This window comes from Perca fluviatilis, chromosome 11 (genome assembly GCF_010015445.1).
Source record: "Perca fluviatilis chromosome 11, GENO_Pfluv_1.0, whole genome shotgun sequence".
Taxonomy (NCBI): domain Eukaryota; kingdom Metazoa; phylum Chordata; class Actinopteri; order Perciformes; family Percidae; genus Perca; species Perca fluviatilis.
In genome coordinates, this window is record NC_053122.1 from 39,045,798 (window position 1) to 39,063,887 (window position 18,090).

Below are 18,090 nucleotides of genomic sequence, written 5' to 3' on the forward strand. Positions count from 1 at the left end.
GGACTGCGCCAATTCTCACAAATACAGATAGGATTGGAGATGAAAAGTTTAACTGACACATAACCGCGATCAGCTTCGTGGGAAATTTAGAATCAATGTCACCGACATAACCAATCACACTATGACAGACGCTCCACTTAGCACCAACTGCAATGTTTAATTTTAAATGAATGTAGCCTACTGGCAGCCTGGCACACATGGGTGGTCAGTATTTTCCATGGGTGCTTGAGCTCCGGAGCACCCATGGTATCAGCGCCTATGAATGGTGTTGATTTTGGGTTGAAAAAAGTGAGGGAAAAGATTTGCATTTGTTCACTGTGAATGTTGTAGAAACTTTGTCAGGTGGGTTAAGAAGTATGTTAAAGTGATGGTTCGGAGTAATTTACCCTAGGGTCCTTTGCACCATGACCTCGAGCCAAACACCCCCCCAGAAGCTTTTTTCACCTGGGTCTAACACTGGGGAAAGTTTGTAAGTACACCAGAAGTTTATGAACACTTGCCTGCTCTCTTCAGCTCTCTGTTGCTGCTGCTGCTACCTGCAGTTAGACGAGTGCTTAGGGCCGTCTATAAATTACTACACCGAAAAGAGATACAACAAAAATATGTATTAATTTAATGATTAAATAAGGTAATGTCTCCAAACTTACCTCAATTATTACTTGTCTCCTGTTAGTTATATTACAGCACTTACTTTAAAAAACAAGTTAAATTAAAAAATATTTTTGTTGCATCTCTTTTTTGTAGACGGCCCTAAGCACTCGTCTCACAGCAGCAACAACAGCAGCAGAGAGCAGAAGCCAGCAGACAAGTGTTATTTACATAAACTTCTGGTGTACTTACAAACTTTCCAATCCATCGTTTTATGAGTGCATAACCTATATATACTAGTGTAGACCTTTGGTATCATTTCGGGCATTATTAGTAGGGTCATTTAAGAGATACAAACGTGGGTCCATTAGCCCCGCGCTAAGCTATTCAGCGGCTAACGCTTACTCTACGCTACTCTACGCTACTCTACGCTACTCTACGCTAACTCTCCCAATGTTAGACCCAGGTGAAAAAAGCTTCTGGGGGGGTGTTTGGCTCGAGGTCATGGTGCAGAGGACCCTAGGGTGAATTACTCCGAACCATCACTTTAATTGTTGAAAAGAAGTGGAACACGTAAAATCAAAAACCAAAACGTAACAGTAGGAGGCAAACATCAGTAAATATTGAGAAGTGTGAGCTGCAAGGTCTGTGGTACAATCCCATTGCAAATATGCCATTAACACTGATTGAGTAAAAGGGCCAAAACTGGTCTACGTTGACTATAGCGCTCCCTAATGGCCGATCTTTACCAACTTTGGTACAGAGCCTCATGGCAGCATGCTGAACAAGCATCACAAGTTTTGTGTTGATAGTCTTTACTGTTGCAGAGATATTGCAATTGCAAATTTCCCATTAAAATGCATTGTGTTATTGGCTCAAGTTCTTTGCTGATAACATTTAATTTGGCCGAGATATGATATGATATGTGTGTGGTAGCTAACTAGGAAAATTTGTTTGGTCGTCAAATGCGCATACTTTAACGTAACAAAATTCTTTGTACAACTTTTGGTCAGGTCCATCTGGAGATGCTATCTACAAGGTTTCGTGCAGATCGGTTGCACGGCCTAGGACGAGTTTGAAAAAGTTGGTTTTGTGCATTGCGTGATTTAAGCGGAAATGGGCGTGGCCTATATCAGGTGATTCAGCTCGATTCAATGAACACCTGAATGTGAGAATTTCTAATGTACAATGTGTAATGTGGGAGTTAAAGACAAAAAAAACATTATAGCGCCACCTAGTGGTCAACATGTGTAATTTTTGGTAGGTGTGGTCTATGACCCATTGTCCATCTACCCTGTAAATTTAAAGCTGTTCACATTAGTGTAAGTGGCACATTTAGACTTGGGTCCCATAGGCCACGCTCACTTTGATCCCTCAGTACCCCACTCTAGAGTTGGCCTCAGGAGTGGCCCTAGATGGTACCCATCAAATTTTGTAAAAATCGGATGAGCTGTTCATGAGATATAAACTTTTTGTACTTTTAATTTTCGTAAAACACATGGGGGACCTCCAGAGGGTCATGGCAAACAAGATTCTAAAGGTTGGCGTTGATAGCATTTATTTTGGCCGAGATATGAGAAAGTTGGTGTTTTCATAGTTAGCTACACAAATTAGTTTGCGCATATATATATTTTTTTTATTAGTGCTGTCAGTTAAACATGTTATTAACGGCGTTAACGCAAACCCATTTTAACGGCGTGATTAACGTTCTTTTTGGCCCAGCAAACTTTGTAGTTTTTTTCACATGCTGTTGCAACAACTAGTAACGTTAGAAAAACTACAACACCGCACCGGATCTAGCTAGACCGGAAACACAACAACAGGCACGCTGCACAGACTTGTTTGCACTTGCTTGCGAGCCGGCCAAAGAGTAGTACATACCTGCAAACTAGTCGCTTTTCGACGAAAATCGACTACCCGGTGCTAATACGGCACCGGTGCCTTAACAACAGTTATCTACCGGATTGAATAGCAACGCGGATTTCGGTGCCACTAAATGCCTGCGCTTCTCTCTGATGCTCCGAAAACGGACGTTAGAGGGAACTGAAACATTGCTGAGGCCAGTCAACACTAGCTACACTTAGCAGCAGGTAACGTTAGCCTACCGTTAGCTAGCAGCTGGATTAAACATGGTTAAAATGTTTACAGCTAAACGGTGTAAAGTGTGACTGTATTTCACTGGAGAGGACTCCAACACCGGACTGGAGCTGCTGTTGTCTGATGTCATGATGTCATGTTGCTCACCTCGCCAGCCTCGTGGTGCATTCACTGTAATTGTAAAATACCCTTTTCCCATCCAGTGGTTGTTTTCACCGTTTTGTGCTCCTTTTTTTTAGATCAACTTTTTATTGGTTTTATATTTTTGAACATACAGAACAGACAAATACAACTGAACAAGGTGCTCCTTTTTAAAATATATATATATCTGTCGGTTCAGGCACCGTTTTATCGTATCATGTTGATAAGAGCATTAAAATGCAAAAAAAGTAATGGGACAAAAAGAAATAAAGGGACATTTAAAATTTGCGATTAATTGCGAGTTAACTATGACATTAATGCGATTAATCGCGATTAAATATTTTAATCGTTTGACAGCACTAATATTTATATGTGCAATTTTTATCGTATAAAAAGTCTTTTTACAACTTTTTGTCAGGTCAATCTGGAGATGCTACCTGCCAAATTTCGTGCCAATCGGTCGCACGGTCTAGGAGGAGATCGAAAAAGTAGGTTTTTGATAAATCACGATTTTTCACGCATAAAAGTCTAGGCGAAAATGGGCGTGGCATATATCACGTGATTCAGTTGGATCCAGGGAACGCGTGGATGTATGGTTTTTGAATGTGCAGTGTGGGAGTTATAGGGCCAAACGTGTTTTTTTCTGCTATAGCGCCACCTAGTGGTGGAGGTGGGTCAATTGTTGCGCCTGAGGTCCTTGTGGAGTTTTGGACCAGTCCTGAATACGGCAAACCCTCACCACGTACGGTTTAGTCTGTAGTCGGAGTTTTAGGCGGAGAAGAATAATGATGATGATGATGGAGGAGGATGAAAATAATCCTTAGAAAAACAATAGGGTTCCACAGCCCTGCTGTGTGAACGGCGTAGCTCTGCTACTGCCGGTTCTTGCAAACTCGGGCTTGGACCCCTAATGATGATTAATCCTTACAAAAACAATAGCTTTCCACAGCCCTGCTGTGCGAACGGCGTAGCTGTGCGAACAGTGTAGCTCTGCTACCGCCGGTTCTTCCAGACTCGGGCTTGGATCCCTAATCAACTAAAGGACAAGAACACTATAAACAGTAAAACAGGTCAAGGCCCTGCAAGTCACAAAGGCCAAGCCTGAGAGGCAGAGGGACTGATGGGAGTAGGCTGCAAGATGCAAGACCTGTCAGAGCCGGTGAGGCCAGGTAAGAGATTGTGGAACCAAAAACAGACTCAGAAGGCAGATAGTAGATTATGTAGGTTTCAATGAAGAAACACAGGAATAGGCAGCCAGGCAGAGCAACTTGGTAGGCAGCGTAAACTCAAAAAGTCAAAAAACACGGCAGATGTAACAGGCAGGCCTCAGTCCTATATCCAAAGTGGCAAAAACAGGCAGAGTTCAGTACACAGGTTGGCAGACAAAAACATAGTCAGTAGTACAGGCAGGGTTCAGTCAGATATCCAAAGTGGCAAAAACAGACAGAGTTCGGTACACAGGTTGGCAGACAAAAAGGGAATGCAAGGTCCAAGCGAAGGTTTCCAAGAAAGTTAAGTCCTATATCCAAGTCCAAAAATCACAGGCTTTGGTCAAAACGGTAAATCAACTCACTTGTAGTCAACCAGAAGCCAGGATAGAGGGAAAACCTGGACTGGAGTCCGGGAACAGCAGAGGCATGACAGGTCACAGGCTAAGAAGAGGGGATTCTGGGCCGAACTGAGACAAGACCGACCCAAGGAACACATAGAGGCCCGCACCTTTTCGTCAATCAAGGCCGACACCTAAACAAAAAGGCCACTCTGGTCAGCCTGCAAAGCGCTCAGCTGACCAGGGACAAAACAAACCGGTGAGATGAACACATAGCCACCAAGGCTTAGTGACCCATCAACGTGACACTCCTAGCACACTCTCACAAAGGAGCGGCTGGCTGCCACATTCAGCAAATGAAGGTTGACCGAGATGATCACGTGGCTGCTGTACATATAGCAGCGTGGGAGGCTTGCCACCATAATCCCATGAGGTACCCAGTACCCAGGATGGAACAGGCACACCTGAAAATGTATATGCCTGTTAAATAGCGTCCACAACCCAATGGGACAACCATGGCTTTGACAAAGGTATGCCCAGACGACCAGAAGCAGAATTCCTGTCTTACTGAGGGCCCATGTGCGCTTCATGTATTCTGCCAGGGCCCTGACCAGGTGAAACGTGGACTGGGGCCACTCCACCATCCAAGCTTTTTCAGGAGAGGAGAGTGAGTAGAACCCAGATGGAACCTCTCTTAGGAATGCTGGATCGGTTAAAGAATAAACCAGCCCCATCCTGCAAGAACCTGCAGCTTTAACTGCTATTTTTGAACATGCAGGTCATGGAGCTTGACTACTCTTGAGGCAAAGGTATGCCAGAGTAACCCAGTGTCAAGGGAGAGCCACTTCAGATCAGGAAGGATGCAGAAGTGCTCCAAGGACCATGTTCAAACTCAAAGAGAGACTAAAGGACTGGACTTATGACCGCTAACCTTAGGAAGCCTCTGAGAAATCAGGATGCTCATGCAGTGCAGAAGCGCAACACACACTGCCTAGACCACTGCCCAAATTCCTTGCAGGGTTGCAATCTACTTTCACACATCGAGCTGGGTCAGCAGAAATGACAGGAGGCCACGCTGCTGTCGCAGAGTAGGGAACCACCTGGTGAACTTACACATGTGGTAAGCACCCTCCCAACTGCAAGCCCCTAAAGCCACACTCAGCCACATCATGGGGGGCCAAAGAGGAGGCGCCAGATGTAGTCACACTCTGTCGGCCTGAATTCTCAGAGAAGAGGCTGAAGGAGCGCGGAAGGAGGAGAGGCGTAAAACAGACCCTGAAGCCATAGGTGGCAGCATAGGGCTGCAGGAATCGAACCTGGGCCGCTGCAGCAGGGACTGAGCCTTAGCACATGGGGTGCACGCTCAACCAGGTGAGCCACCAGAAAGTGTCTGTTTCGTCTGTTAGCCGACTTTACGCCTGCTCAGCACAAGACCCCACACTGCGAGTCAGCTCACGAGGACGCAAGCAATATGCCGGTAAAGGGAGACACACGGGAGGACAAGCAGCCGCTGCAACTGGACTCCTGGAGACAATCAAAACTGTTGTCACATAGGCTACTTTGTTTGCAACGTGGGAACAACAATCCATGGAGGCTGCCCACAGACAGGCTCCTAACTTAACAGGTAAGCAGATTCTCTAGCCTGGTTGACCCCAGACCCTTCTCAGTTGTAACTGAGAGTGGGTCTGGGAAAGGTTCATTGACAGCTCATTTCCAAAGGGGCGTCACCAACGGACGCCGTTCAAATGCCTCTGGGCGCATTGGATAGTCCTTCAACCAATCAGACCAACGATCCGGATGATGCCGTGCTTCGGTAGCCATCATGTTGAATGTAAACAAAAAGCTGCTCGCCGTCGCTGCTCTATCGTCGTCGAGTAAAGCCCGCCTCAACGGTTGTGATTGGTGCCTCAATTTTGGGGACATTGGAAATGGGTTTCAAAGCTCTCTTCACCAGACTGACTTGCAGAGCAAATCTCAAATTTGCCGGAAGTTCGTCAGGGTTTACCCAGGCTACAGATTCACTGTTGCAACCCACACTTTCTGTTTTTCTCTATGAGATTGTCTACACACACGTAACCATACTCCTCAGGTGGAGATCAAACAATGAGTGATTCCACGCCAGCACAGGTGCTTTATAAGAAATAGCATAGGGCGTGGCTGGGCAAGCTGGTGTGTCTTAAAGAAGTATCCACGTACCTAACCTCAGAGGGATCATCCCTGTACATATGGAATATGTAAAGGTGGAGCGCCTTGAAAACAAGGATATTCAAGTGAATTAATTAATAAATATATTAATTAATTAATTAATTAATTAAGTAATTAACTACACTAGCAATGTATCTACAACCCTATTGTAGATGGCTTTTTCTTCTTTTAATACAATTTCTAAAGGCTTCTCTGATATTCTGTATACACTGCAACGTTTAAAGTGCTCATATTATGCTCATTTTCAGGTTCATAATTGTATTTAGAGGTTATGTCAGAATAGGTTTATGTGATTTAATTTAAAAAAAAAAACACTATTGTTGTCGTACTGCACATTGCTGCAGCTCCTCTTTTCACCCTGTGTGTTGAGCTCTCTATTGTTTGAAAACCGTATATATCTATAATGTGTGTAACATAGATGGGGGAGGAAACAATACTTGACCAATGGCTATCATCCTTTTGGAACCAAGCCAACAAGGGCATCCCTAATTCTAGGGCCCCACTGATAACGCTTTCCAGATGTTTCCGGAGAAGTGTCCAGTGTATGTAGGCTAAAGTTCATATGAGTTTCTTTGTTACCAAAAGTTTAAGACAAAGTTTATAAAAAGTCCGTTAGAAGTCCAGATACTACACTATAGAGTGAGACATCTCACTTCTGTTCCATCTTTGTTGGGAGTCGCACATGTGTAGTACCTAGGTAAGGACTACTAGCCAGTCAGAAGCAGAGTAGGGTGGGCCCTGACAGTACTTAGGTAAGGACTACTAGCCAGTCAGAAGCAGAGTATGAGGGTGTGCCCTGACAGTACCTAGGTAAGGACTACTAGCCAGTCAGAAGCAGAGTATGAGGGCGTGCCATGCTAGCAGCTAGGCGAGCATTATAACGTGTGTTCCAAAGTGACCCATGTTAGTCTCTGAAGTAAAGGCTGGACTACAATAGAGCTGTTTGGAGCAGTTTATGAACAGTGTTTTCTGTTGGAGATGGTAAGTCCCTTTGGGGGGGAATTTGGGCTTTTTCACTTTGTAAACCTATAACATGCACATAAAATATATATAACACAATAAAGGAAAGGGAAAAAGCCAAAAAGCATAATATGAGCACCTCCATACCTCCAACACTTCTTCTATTATGGACTGTAATGGAAATTGCAGCATCTAGGTGCCACTAGAGGGGCTTTTTTTTGCTTGTGGATAAACATGTAAGCTGATCAACAATTTCAGTGACTGGACACATCTGAATGGAGGTCTATGGATTGTACAGAGTTGCTTGGACATTATTACTAGAAAGACATGCTCTTGAATCCGAGATCTCAAAACCTCAGACAATAAAAACCCAAACTATCTGCATGGCTGCATTGTAGGGCTTAGTCTTTCACCCCAACTTTTACATACCCAATGAAAAATATTTTTTTTGTCTTTTGATGAGGTCTTTAATGTAGACTTTGTAACTGCTTTCATGTGAATCAAATTAAATGACCCAAACCTTGTGCACATTTGGAGGCTCACACTTCAATGCATCTGTCTCAAATCCATCCTTACCCCAGCCACTATACAGGTTATAAAATGGTGGAAAGCGGTGTCTGTGTGCAGCTTGGTGTGAAAATACAACACTTTAGACACTCTAAATCTACTCACATGACCCATCAATGAAAAAGGCAGCATCTCACTGAATCGATTTCCCTACTTCCTACTTTCTAAGTCAACACTGCTGGCCAGCAACACAAGCTTATATACCAAGAGCGTTTTGTCCACAATCAATACCAAAGATGCTGTTTCACCTGAGTAAGCACTCTAAAAAAGCTATTCATCCACTCTGCTTCATCTAAAATGACGCCGGTTGAATAATAATGCCAAGCTGATATCATGCCTGTGTAAAAAAGAAATAGATATAGGCCACAGGAAAGCAGGGGTTAGAATCACATATGATCAACCTATTTGACATTGTCAAGTTTAAGAGCTTCCTCAACCCTCAAAGAACATGATAATTATATTGATATTGATATTATATTATATCGCTTTGGTTTCATGGTTTTGCTATTGTGCTAGCTACTGGCTCACTGTCACAGCTTACTATGACACTCCAATAGAAGGGATCCATCCTTAATGTTATTTGTAACATCTGTGCTTGAATATAACTTTCCACCTGGTGAAGAACATCTAGTAACTACAGAGCCACATCTTTTTTCACTGAGTTGCATTTTACGACAGCAAAAGCCCTTTTTTATCAAGGATTTTTCAAAAATCCTTTCTTAGATTATTTATCTCATGATTGCCTGTTAGTTTGTTTTCCGCATTTTGTGTTAGCAAAGAGAGCAAGAAAAGCCATGTTTACTGAATGCAACAGGACATGCAATGGAACCGATGGACACTGCATTTTAGGAATGCCCTATAGCTCAAGTGAAAGGCATAGCCTGTTGTGCTTATACAAAGAGAATTTTGAATTTGGACAGATCATTGCAGATAAAGTATTAAATTCTTCCCAGTAGCAATATTGATACATTCTCATTGTTTGTTCTGCTTTCTTTTTGACTAGTCTATATGCAAATATTTCTGTGCCTTATTCCAGCAGGTATCATGGCCACTGTGTGCTCATTATATTTTGAAATCTAAAACTTTAGCCTTTTCATTTTTTTTTTCATTTTCTTCTTGGACCAAACCAAACTGTGACCCTGAAACCTTGGTTTGTATCAAACCATGAATTCTATGTAGCCTACCATAACAGCCTCAGTAGAAAGGTTGTGGATGAAAAGGTTGCACTTGCCAATGAACATGTTTAAAGTAAAGTGTGAATGAGAGGCACAGTGATGCTGAAGGAGAGAGTAGGTATTCTCAGAAAACCTCCACCATATGAGTGTAGAATAACACATTGGGATACAGTGAATGTCAAGCTGCAACACATCTACTGCAGGATGGCGCTTTATACCACACCTAACCCAACAACGCTGTGTCTAATTTCAAATGCAGCTGGGTGTTTGGTGCTCTATAAAACATATGTTTCACCATGCAGCCAGATGTTACAAATGATTGTGTACAATTACATCCCAAGCACAAGTTTTATGAAACAGTAGTTAGACAGGAAAAAAAAGAGACAAAACGAAATAGTCAGGATTGCATTACAATACTGGATTGACAATGAGACTTTATTCACAAATTGTTTACACCAATAGAACAAAATATCTTCTGCTTTTGGGGGGTTTATGTACATTGTGGTAATGCAACACAACAGCCATTATTGATAGTTGATGGAGTGTGTGAAATACAGAACTTCATTGGGGAAAAGGACCTACTGAGCATCCTCACTGCAGAAAGAAATACCTATTATAACATGTTTAGTTTTTAAACAATAAAAATGGCCAGTATAATTCTAATTCTTTCAATGCAGTTTCAGTTATTCCATACTGAAACATTAAGATCCCATTCTATATTAAACAAGCTGTTATGAGGAGCGTATCTTGCAGCATGTTTCAATGGAGTCGATTCCAACAACATACCAGCTTGCTGCAGTGTTACATCATGTCGATACTGCACCACCTTTCATCTCGCTTTAACCACGATCTGCACAGTCTACAAATGATAATCCTTGGCTTTCACACTTTTAAGGTCCTTGGAGCTTCTTGTGCAAAACATAGTTTAGAATAAAGTTAACATTTGTTTGTTTGCTTGAAGAGTTTTGCTAAGATCGCCTTGAGGCCACAGGAAAGTACAGCACTTTGCTGAATAAATAGCCATGCACTAGTAGCAGAGTGTACGCAAGTCATATTATTGGTGATTGAAATTAGATAGGACAAAGGAAACTAGAATTTGATGGATAGAATCTTTAAAACTGTTCACTTAGTGACAGCCAATTGAAAGTAGTGAAATCAAGTTGATTTTACATAAACTTTGAGCTGTTTCCCAAAGGCATCTTCAGATTATGGAGGTTTTAACATCCAAACTTGCTGCATTGTTATCCAGCATGCCTTGTTGTAAAACTAATAGCCCTCTGGGGACAAAATAAAGTTGAAAGTTGAAGCATGTTAGTAGTGTTTCGTTCAGTTGAACCTAAATTTGAGCTGTGTTCTCTTAGAACTACTACTTAGAACAATAGCTTCTCAGTCAACATGAAACGTATCCCAAAATCCCTAAGGTTTATGAGTAGTATTATATCTCTTGGCCCACAAACACACTGGTTTATGGGTAAAATGACCTCTCTGCCCAAACACCCAGGAAGTTTCTCATGTTTGAAAAGGCAAGAAAAACAAAATTATCTCTGGGTTGATGCTTGTGTTTGACCAGAACTATCCAATATATAGGCTACTTACGAATAATGTGACTTTTCTTTACTGGAGGCCTTTAATTTTTGTGCACAAGTGTGTATACTTCTAACACTACTTCTAATACTTCTGACAATGTGTGAATGCATGTTGGGGACTTTCCGATTTTAATTTAGTCTGTCTGCTTTCTAGGCAGCCATTGATTTCCATTGATTTCCATACTTTCCCTATCCAACAAATCTTTAAATTTCAGACTCTTTCTACTTGCTACATATAATTTGAATGATATATTTGGTTATTAACTGGATGTTCACAAGAGCATGATTGGGTAAGCAGTGATGTAAAGTACAATCAGTTTGAAATTGATGGGAAAAAAGATGCAAATCAATCCCTGGCATGGTCCTTTAATGCTGCTCCTTTCATTTACAACAAAACAAAAACCCAGTAAGTCTCAAGATGCTTTTGGGAAAACCAGCTGACGAGTGTCACAGCAAACTAGTTTTCAATGCAATACAGGTTCAGTTACTGTACATGTACATCATCCATTAATGCTACATAGAAGAACTGCTATTCAGAAGCAAGACTATCCCCTTTTATCATAAAAGTACTAGTCAGAAACATTTTATTTTATTACATATATTATTCCAGCGTCCTGTGTTTCAAAGTGATTAATAGGTGATTTTTCAAGTATACAAGATTACTGCTGACTCTCACAAACGTTTGGACTGAAGGTAACTTCCTGCCCCCAAATTAGACTGCATTCTCTTTAGTCTTATCAGAGAGAATATGTATTACGTAGCAGCACAGCAAACTTTTAATCCACAGGTTAATACGCTGGAATAAGGCCATTTTAAAATGAAGTGTTACAAACTAGGCAAGGTTCCATGTGGCTGGACACATTTACAAGTCCATCTACTGAGTTTAAGGCAGACATGACAAGCCACAGAATTGGATGTCCACGAGTCAGGTTGAAGAAACACAATATTGCTTCTACTAGGATAATGACAATTACACATTGAAAAAAATATATCCATGTTATTTCACCTCAAATCCAGTACCAGCATTTTGTTTTATTTTTCTCACAATAAGAGGAAAATTGGAGATGCTTAATGGAGTTGCCATACATTTTGGAAACCCTACCAGATTGGCAGTTTTTTATCACTTACTGTTGAGAAAAGAAAATTTCAACGGTAGATGAAATCAAAGAGCGTACTGGGACAGTTGAGCGTACTGCATGACAACATATCAGAAAGCATGGCTCTAAAAATCAGATACAAATACAATTTTGTGATACAAACATGATAATCAACATCACACACACTCAAAACGAAGACCAATCGAACAGAAACTATGATACATATACTCTTAACAGAACATCATCAATCTATGAAAATGTGTTTACATGTTACTTTGGAAAAAACAGGCTGCATCGATGGATTACAATAGAAGGAAGGTCCATCTATGTACAGGATTGGTTCAGGGTTTCCTGACACAATGTTTACTAAGATAGAAAGAGAGGAGAAGATGGGAAGAAGTGGATGGAGGGGGCGATGACTGGAAGAGGAGGAGGTAGGAAAGAGAGAAAAGACAAGAACTAGGGTAAAAATAGGACGTGGAAACAAAAAGAAAAAGAACGTGTCGAGGAAGAAAGATAAGAGATATCAAAAAAAAGCCAGGGAAGAGAAGACCAAGAACAAGAAGAAAAAGGCGAAATGAAAAAGAGGGGAGAGATGGGCATACAGGAAGCAATGGAAAAGAGCGAGGGGTGGAAATGGGAGGACAAAGGAAGTAATAAAGATCGGGGCTGTATTAATAAGACAGAAGAGGAGGAAGAAGAAGAGAAAGGAGGTCCATCAGAAAGAGGTGTTCTTTCCTATTGTGGAAGAGCTTTCAGAATGGCGTTCACTTCCTCTGCAACGGCCGTCAACGCAAACTCAAATTGATCCTGCAGGAGGACGAAGAGAGGGAAAAACAGAGAGGAAGAAAGTGAAAAGTATTGAAATACACATTTGGGAACAAAACTCTGGAAAGCAGAGTGGATTAGTCACAAGTTTGATTTCAGTGATACGTACTGCCAAAGAGCCCTTTGGGCGAAATGATGAATCTGGTGTTCCTTTGGCTGGTTCGCAAAGTCCTACAAAATCCTACTTTTGCTACCAACACTACTGTAGTTTCAGTTTGATTTACTCGCTGCAATCTCTTTAAACAGTGTCTACCTATCCAGATGAGAGAAGCTCTGATTTGCTAAAAAATCTCAGTCCAAAACCACTAGTCTGTCTTCACTCCTCAGGCTGTTATTTCTTATTTCTCAGCCAGGTTCCACAAGATACAGGCGATCCTGTGATTAAGACAGCAGACACTATCCAGGGCTGGAAACACTACACCAGCATCCTCTGCATGTATTATAGTGTTCTGCTAAAAAAACAATGTAAGAATTCCACACCAATAAAAGATTAGGCAGCAAAGAATAATGTTCTTTCTACAGCCGTATCTATACTGGTAGATTTAGCAATTTGGCACTTAGAAACCTTTATTTTGAAATATTAAGAAGTCATATTTAGTCATGACTTACACATTTAGTTTACTGTATCATTTACAGGAAGAGGAAGATAAACAACATCTTCCCTCATCAAAATCTGAAATGAAATCTGAGTGCTGAGGCTGAGACTCCTGACCACGGAGGGAATCAATGTGTAAGCAACACAGTGAGAGCGCCGTGACAGCCGTTTGCTCAGGATACATGGTTTAATAAAGCCTGGATCGATTCCACACATGTTTTACACACATCCCGGCTCTTCCTTTCTAATTACGTTCACAGATCAGCTGGTAATTGAAGTTTCCAGACCGGCATGGCTTCAACCAGCATGCAGTGTGACAAGGAATGACTCAGGTCATTTTAGGTAAAGCTCTGAAGCTGTGCATAAGTACAGTTACAGTAAATATCATATCAAAAAGAAACATTCAAACTTTAAAATAAGCTAAGATGTGTGTATTTAACTTTTTTGACCACTAGTATTCACTCTTTAAAACATAAATTACAACAATAAACAACAATAAACTCCATGGAACTCTATTTCCATTTCAACTACTTATTCTTTTTTCAATCAGTTCCTAAAACTGAAAAGGCTGGCTCAGAACTTCTACCATGGGAGCAGGCTTTAGTACAGATTATCACCACCCATTTGAATTCTATACATATTCCTCTGTGATCTGGGCAGCCCTGACTATAATCCCTGTTCAATCACTTTTCAGAAATTGATCTATTGACTTGCCTGATGTGGAGGAATAAGTCCTAAAAAATTGCAAATCCAGCCTCTCACAACGGCGCCTGAAGAATACCAGCCAACGAGAGACTTTCAGAAGAAATTAAGTTTTAATGGAGCTATGATTTATTTTTAGAGGTTTGACCGTCAAAGACTAAGGGCCCCATCTTGCACCCAGCACAAAGCCCGACCCAAGTGTCTTTGCTAGTTTAAGACCGACGCAGCTGTCGGTTTCCCATCCAGTGCCCACGTGGTTTAAATAGCAAATGCACCTGCTCCCATCTGTGGCCCATGGGCGTGCTGGTTTTACAGGGAGGTGTGTTCATGTACATTCTGGGCGTGCTGGTCGTACAGGGAGGTGTGTTCAGGTGCATTCTGGGCGTGCTGGTCGTACAGGGAGGTGTGTTCAGGTGCATTCTGAGCGTATTGCTATCTTGAGGCAGCGGGAAGTGATGGCGCCATTGACCAACAAAAACCTGGTCTAAAGTCAATAACGCAACATTTCATTGTTATTTTAACAGCAAATTAGTACAGTGCGCCTAGGCTTATGCACAGCGTGCACAATATGCTTGTTACACACACAGGGACTCACAGCAGCACACACACATGCAGAAGATTACAAATAAAAATATTATGGTGCAAATCCTCCATCATAATAGTAATGCTCCAAGGTCCAAACGCGCCTGGCTTTTAAAGGGAATGGGAGATGATCTCTGATTGGTTGATTGCATGTTACGCCCAAAACACACCTCTGATTAATGAAGATACTAAGTACAACAATTTTGAACCATGCGCCTGGCCCACGGACCCTTTTTACTGCTGTTAAACTAGCAAAAGTGGATTCGTACATGCCCTAAACACACCTGCACCAGGCGCTTCACGCCATGCACTTAGATTGTTAAAATAGGGCACTAAATGTCAGATTCAAGAATGACAACATGACATTTGTTGACAATATCTCAAACAACTTTCTTTCCAAACTCTCCTGACAGTGCAGAAGCATCTTTTCACAGACAGAGATGGGTATGATCAGCTCTCAGCTGTTTGAAATTAATGTGCCATTAATCGCTGGTTTTCCCTTCGTCTCCTAAAGTTTGATGCAACTTTGGTTGCAAGATAAGTGACCAAAATCTTTTTTCTGTCTATTCGTTTGTTGGATTTGCTTAAAATGACCTTTACTTACGGTTTGTGTCAAAGCAAAAAGTAGCATGCCGTTTTTATGCGTGATGGGGAAGTCAGTGAGGCAGCAATGCTGCTTTCAGTGGACCAGTAACTATAATGTAACTGTGTTACAATATACCACTTCATGGTACAGCCACGGTAGCCTTAAGTGCAATGAATCTGTCCAATAAATAACACCAAACCTTTGTAATGTCACAGGTCATCATGGGTAATAAATATTGTTTACAGTAAGCATAAACACCGGTAGCACTGGGAAACAGCTAGCCAGGCTCTGTTCAAAAATATGCCTACCAACACCTCTATAGCTGACTAATTATCATGTTGTATCTTTTGTTCAATATACTAGCTTGTTGTATCTTTAAGAGCCTGATGAAGCACTGAGTGAAACGTAATGTTCATGCCAGAGATTGTTGATGGTACACTTTATGGGCTAAATGTGCACTCACTAACAGAAATATTTCTGATTTATTTTTCTGACTGTAATATCCATCCATCTTGTAGTTAGCGGCACCTCTTGCTCTGTGGTAACATCTCTGACCCATGCTATCATTTCAGTTTGAGGACTGGGATTGTGTGTTGATTCATGAATCTTTCAAAATGTAAATGTTAAATTATTTTGTTTTTTGCAGTGTATCATGTACGGCCTCCCTGCCACAAATATGTTTCCCACATGAACAGATTCAGGTGTGTGTGTGTGTGTGTGTGTGTGTGTGTGTGTGTTACCTTGGTCTGAACCATTCCCGGCCTCTGGTCCCGCAGGTGTTCCAGAGTCGCTGCAATATCAATCTCCTTGGCACCTGTCTCACACACACACACACACACACACACACACACACACACACACACACACACACACACACACACACACACATATAAAATGGTGTTGGATTGTGTTCAAAGGACCACCAAGATAATCCAGCTAACATTTGTCAATCTGGTGTTTTATACCCACTCCCTTTAGAACAGCAAAATGCGATTACATTTCATCCTCTTTGCAGAAACACACACACACACACACACACACACACACACACACACACACACACACACACACACACACACACACACACACACACACACACACACACACACACAGACAGACTCCACAAACAGCTAGGTGATGTTTTGTTGTCGGGATGAAAAAAGATAAAGAGGGAAAAGATGTGTCTAACATCTTCTAAAAGAAACTGAGGTGATCTTAAAGCTCCTCGTTGACCTTTGAGAGTCATCCTGTAGCCTTTAAGCACATGCAGGTTGCCCACCAGAGCTCTGTCAGCCTCTGCCAAAGTCTGACATGCCTGTGTGTTTGTGTGAGTTGATCACACTTTACTTGCCAGTCAGCCTGTCAGACGCAAACGTCTGGACGGCCACAAACTCTTGCCAGACTGGCAAGATGCCCCCACAGCTGGTGACAGTGTGGCTGCCGGCAGTAGGCTGAATGACCACAGGTCAGATTACCAGACATTGTGATATATGACAAACCTTTTAGAGTTAAACAGAGGCATTTATCTGCATGTGTAGTGTTTACGTGACCAATTTATGAATTACTTTTTGGGAAGATCTGTAAGAAGTCAAGTCTGTTTTAATGTATAATTAACAAACTGCTTTTTTTTTTTCAACAAAGAATTAATAGTGTTTTCTACATAAGTGAGACCTTTCAATCAACAGGACATAAACTGTATATAAAGATGGACGGCAAAACATCTGGATGACCTCCTGGTGGCTGGCAGCAGTATAGGTCATACACCCGCCCCCTCCATGTTAGGGGATAGAACACGGGCCAAACTAATAACTCAAAGTACTTGTCAAATAAATCTTTTCCAAAGATGGTTTCTGTCATTTTATGTAGTTTGTATCATGCTGGGGTTTGTCCAAGTGTTCATTTTTCTGGTAAGTTTGGTTTTGATTAGTTATGTGATGCTATAAAAACAGGGTGAAATGTCATTATTGACAACTTAGATTGACTCGCGATTGGTTGGGCGGGAGTATGGGCGGGACTTTAATACGCCCAATTATTACTGTGCAAACTCTGGTTGTAAAATTACAATTGGCAGCGCCTGTATCTGGGAGATTTTTGGTTTCACTTTTGTACACTGGGAGGAAGTGGTCATCCATCCTTATTTACACTCCATGGTGACACTGTATTATTTCTTTATTTACCTTTTCAAGATTTTACCAAAGCTGAGACTAAGAGGCTTTTGTTTTTAGGTCTGATGTGAAGTTCCAGTCTTTAGGTTGTCATATTTCACTGAAGTCAAGGATCAAACCTAATTCTAATTCAGGTCTCCAGTAACCAAGCAGTTTCTCCATACATTAAGCTTATATATTCGTGGCAGTAGCTCAGTCCGTAGGGACTTGGGTTGGGAACCGGAGGGTCACTGGTTCAAGTCCCAGTGTGGACCAAAGTACAGAGTGTGGATTGGTAGCTGGAGAGATGCCCGTTCACCTCCTGGGCACTGCCAGGTGCTCTTGAGCAAGGCCCTGTACCCCAAAGGGTTAGGTTATAAAATTATAAATTATCCATCAATATCACAGATATATCCATATTGCTTTATATGTTGGCAGATCTCTGAATAGAATTGTATTACCAAAGCAAGCATTGCATGTTTGACACAAGGGTCTTTAATTCTAGTACAAGATATTTTTGCTGTGCTTTTATTAACGTCATCAACGTTACTTTCACATCTTATAGTTACTGTCAAATTATTCTGCCTCAGTATATTAAATCCTTGCAAAACGTGTGCTGAGAGTGTACCTGTCGTTTTTGTGCAGAAATGGAGCATTGGCTGATAAATTGTTATTAAGTCCATTTTGT

The 18,090-nt window shown here is 41.6% G+C and overlaps 1 protein-coding gene across 2 annotated transcripts in view; it reads right to left on the reverse strand.

Moving 5' to 3' along the window:
* Window positions 1-12,633: 12,633 nt before the first annotated feature.
* Window positions 12,634-18,090, reverse strand: part of LOC120568116 (receptor-type tyrosine-protein phosphatase N2-like) — a 315,377-nt gene continuing 309,920 nt past the window's right edge. For both annotated transcript variants that reach the window (XM_039815379.1, XM_039815378.1), the window contains exons 22-23: window positions 15,999-16,072; window positions 12,634-12,775 (exon numbers count right to left, since the gene is read on the reverse strand). In XM_039815379.1, coding sequence (XP_039671313.1) covers window positions 12,704-12,775; window positions 15,999-16,072 — 146 coding nt within the window. In that variant the 3' untranslated portion in view covers window positions 12,634-12,703. The remainder of the gene's footprint in view (window positions 12,776-15,998; window positions 16,073-18,090) is intronic.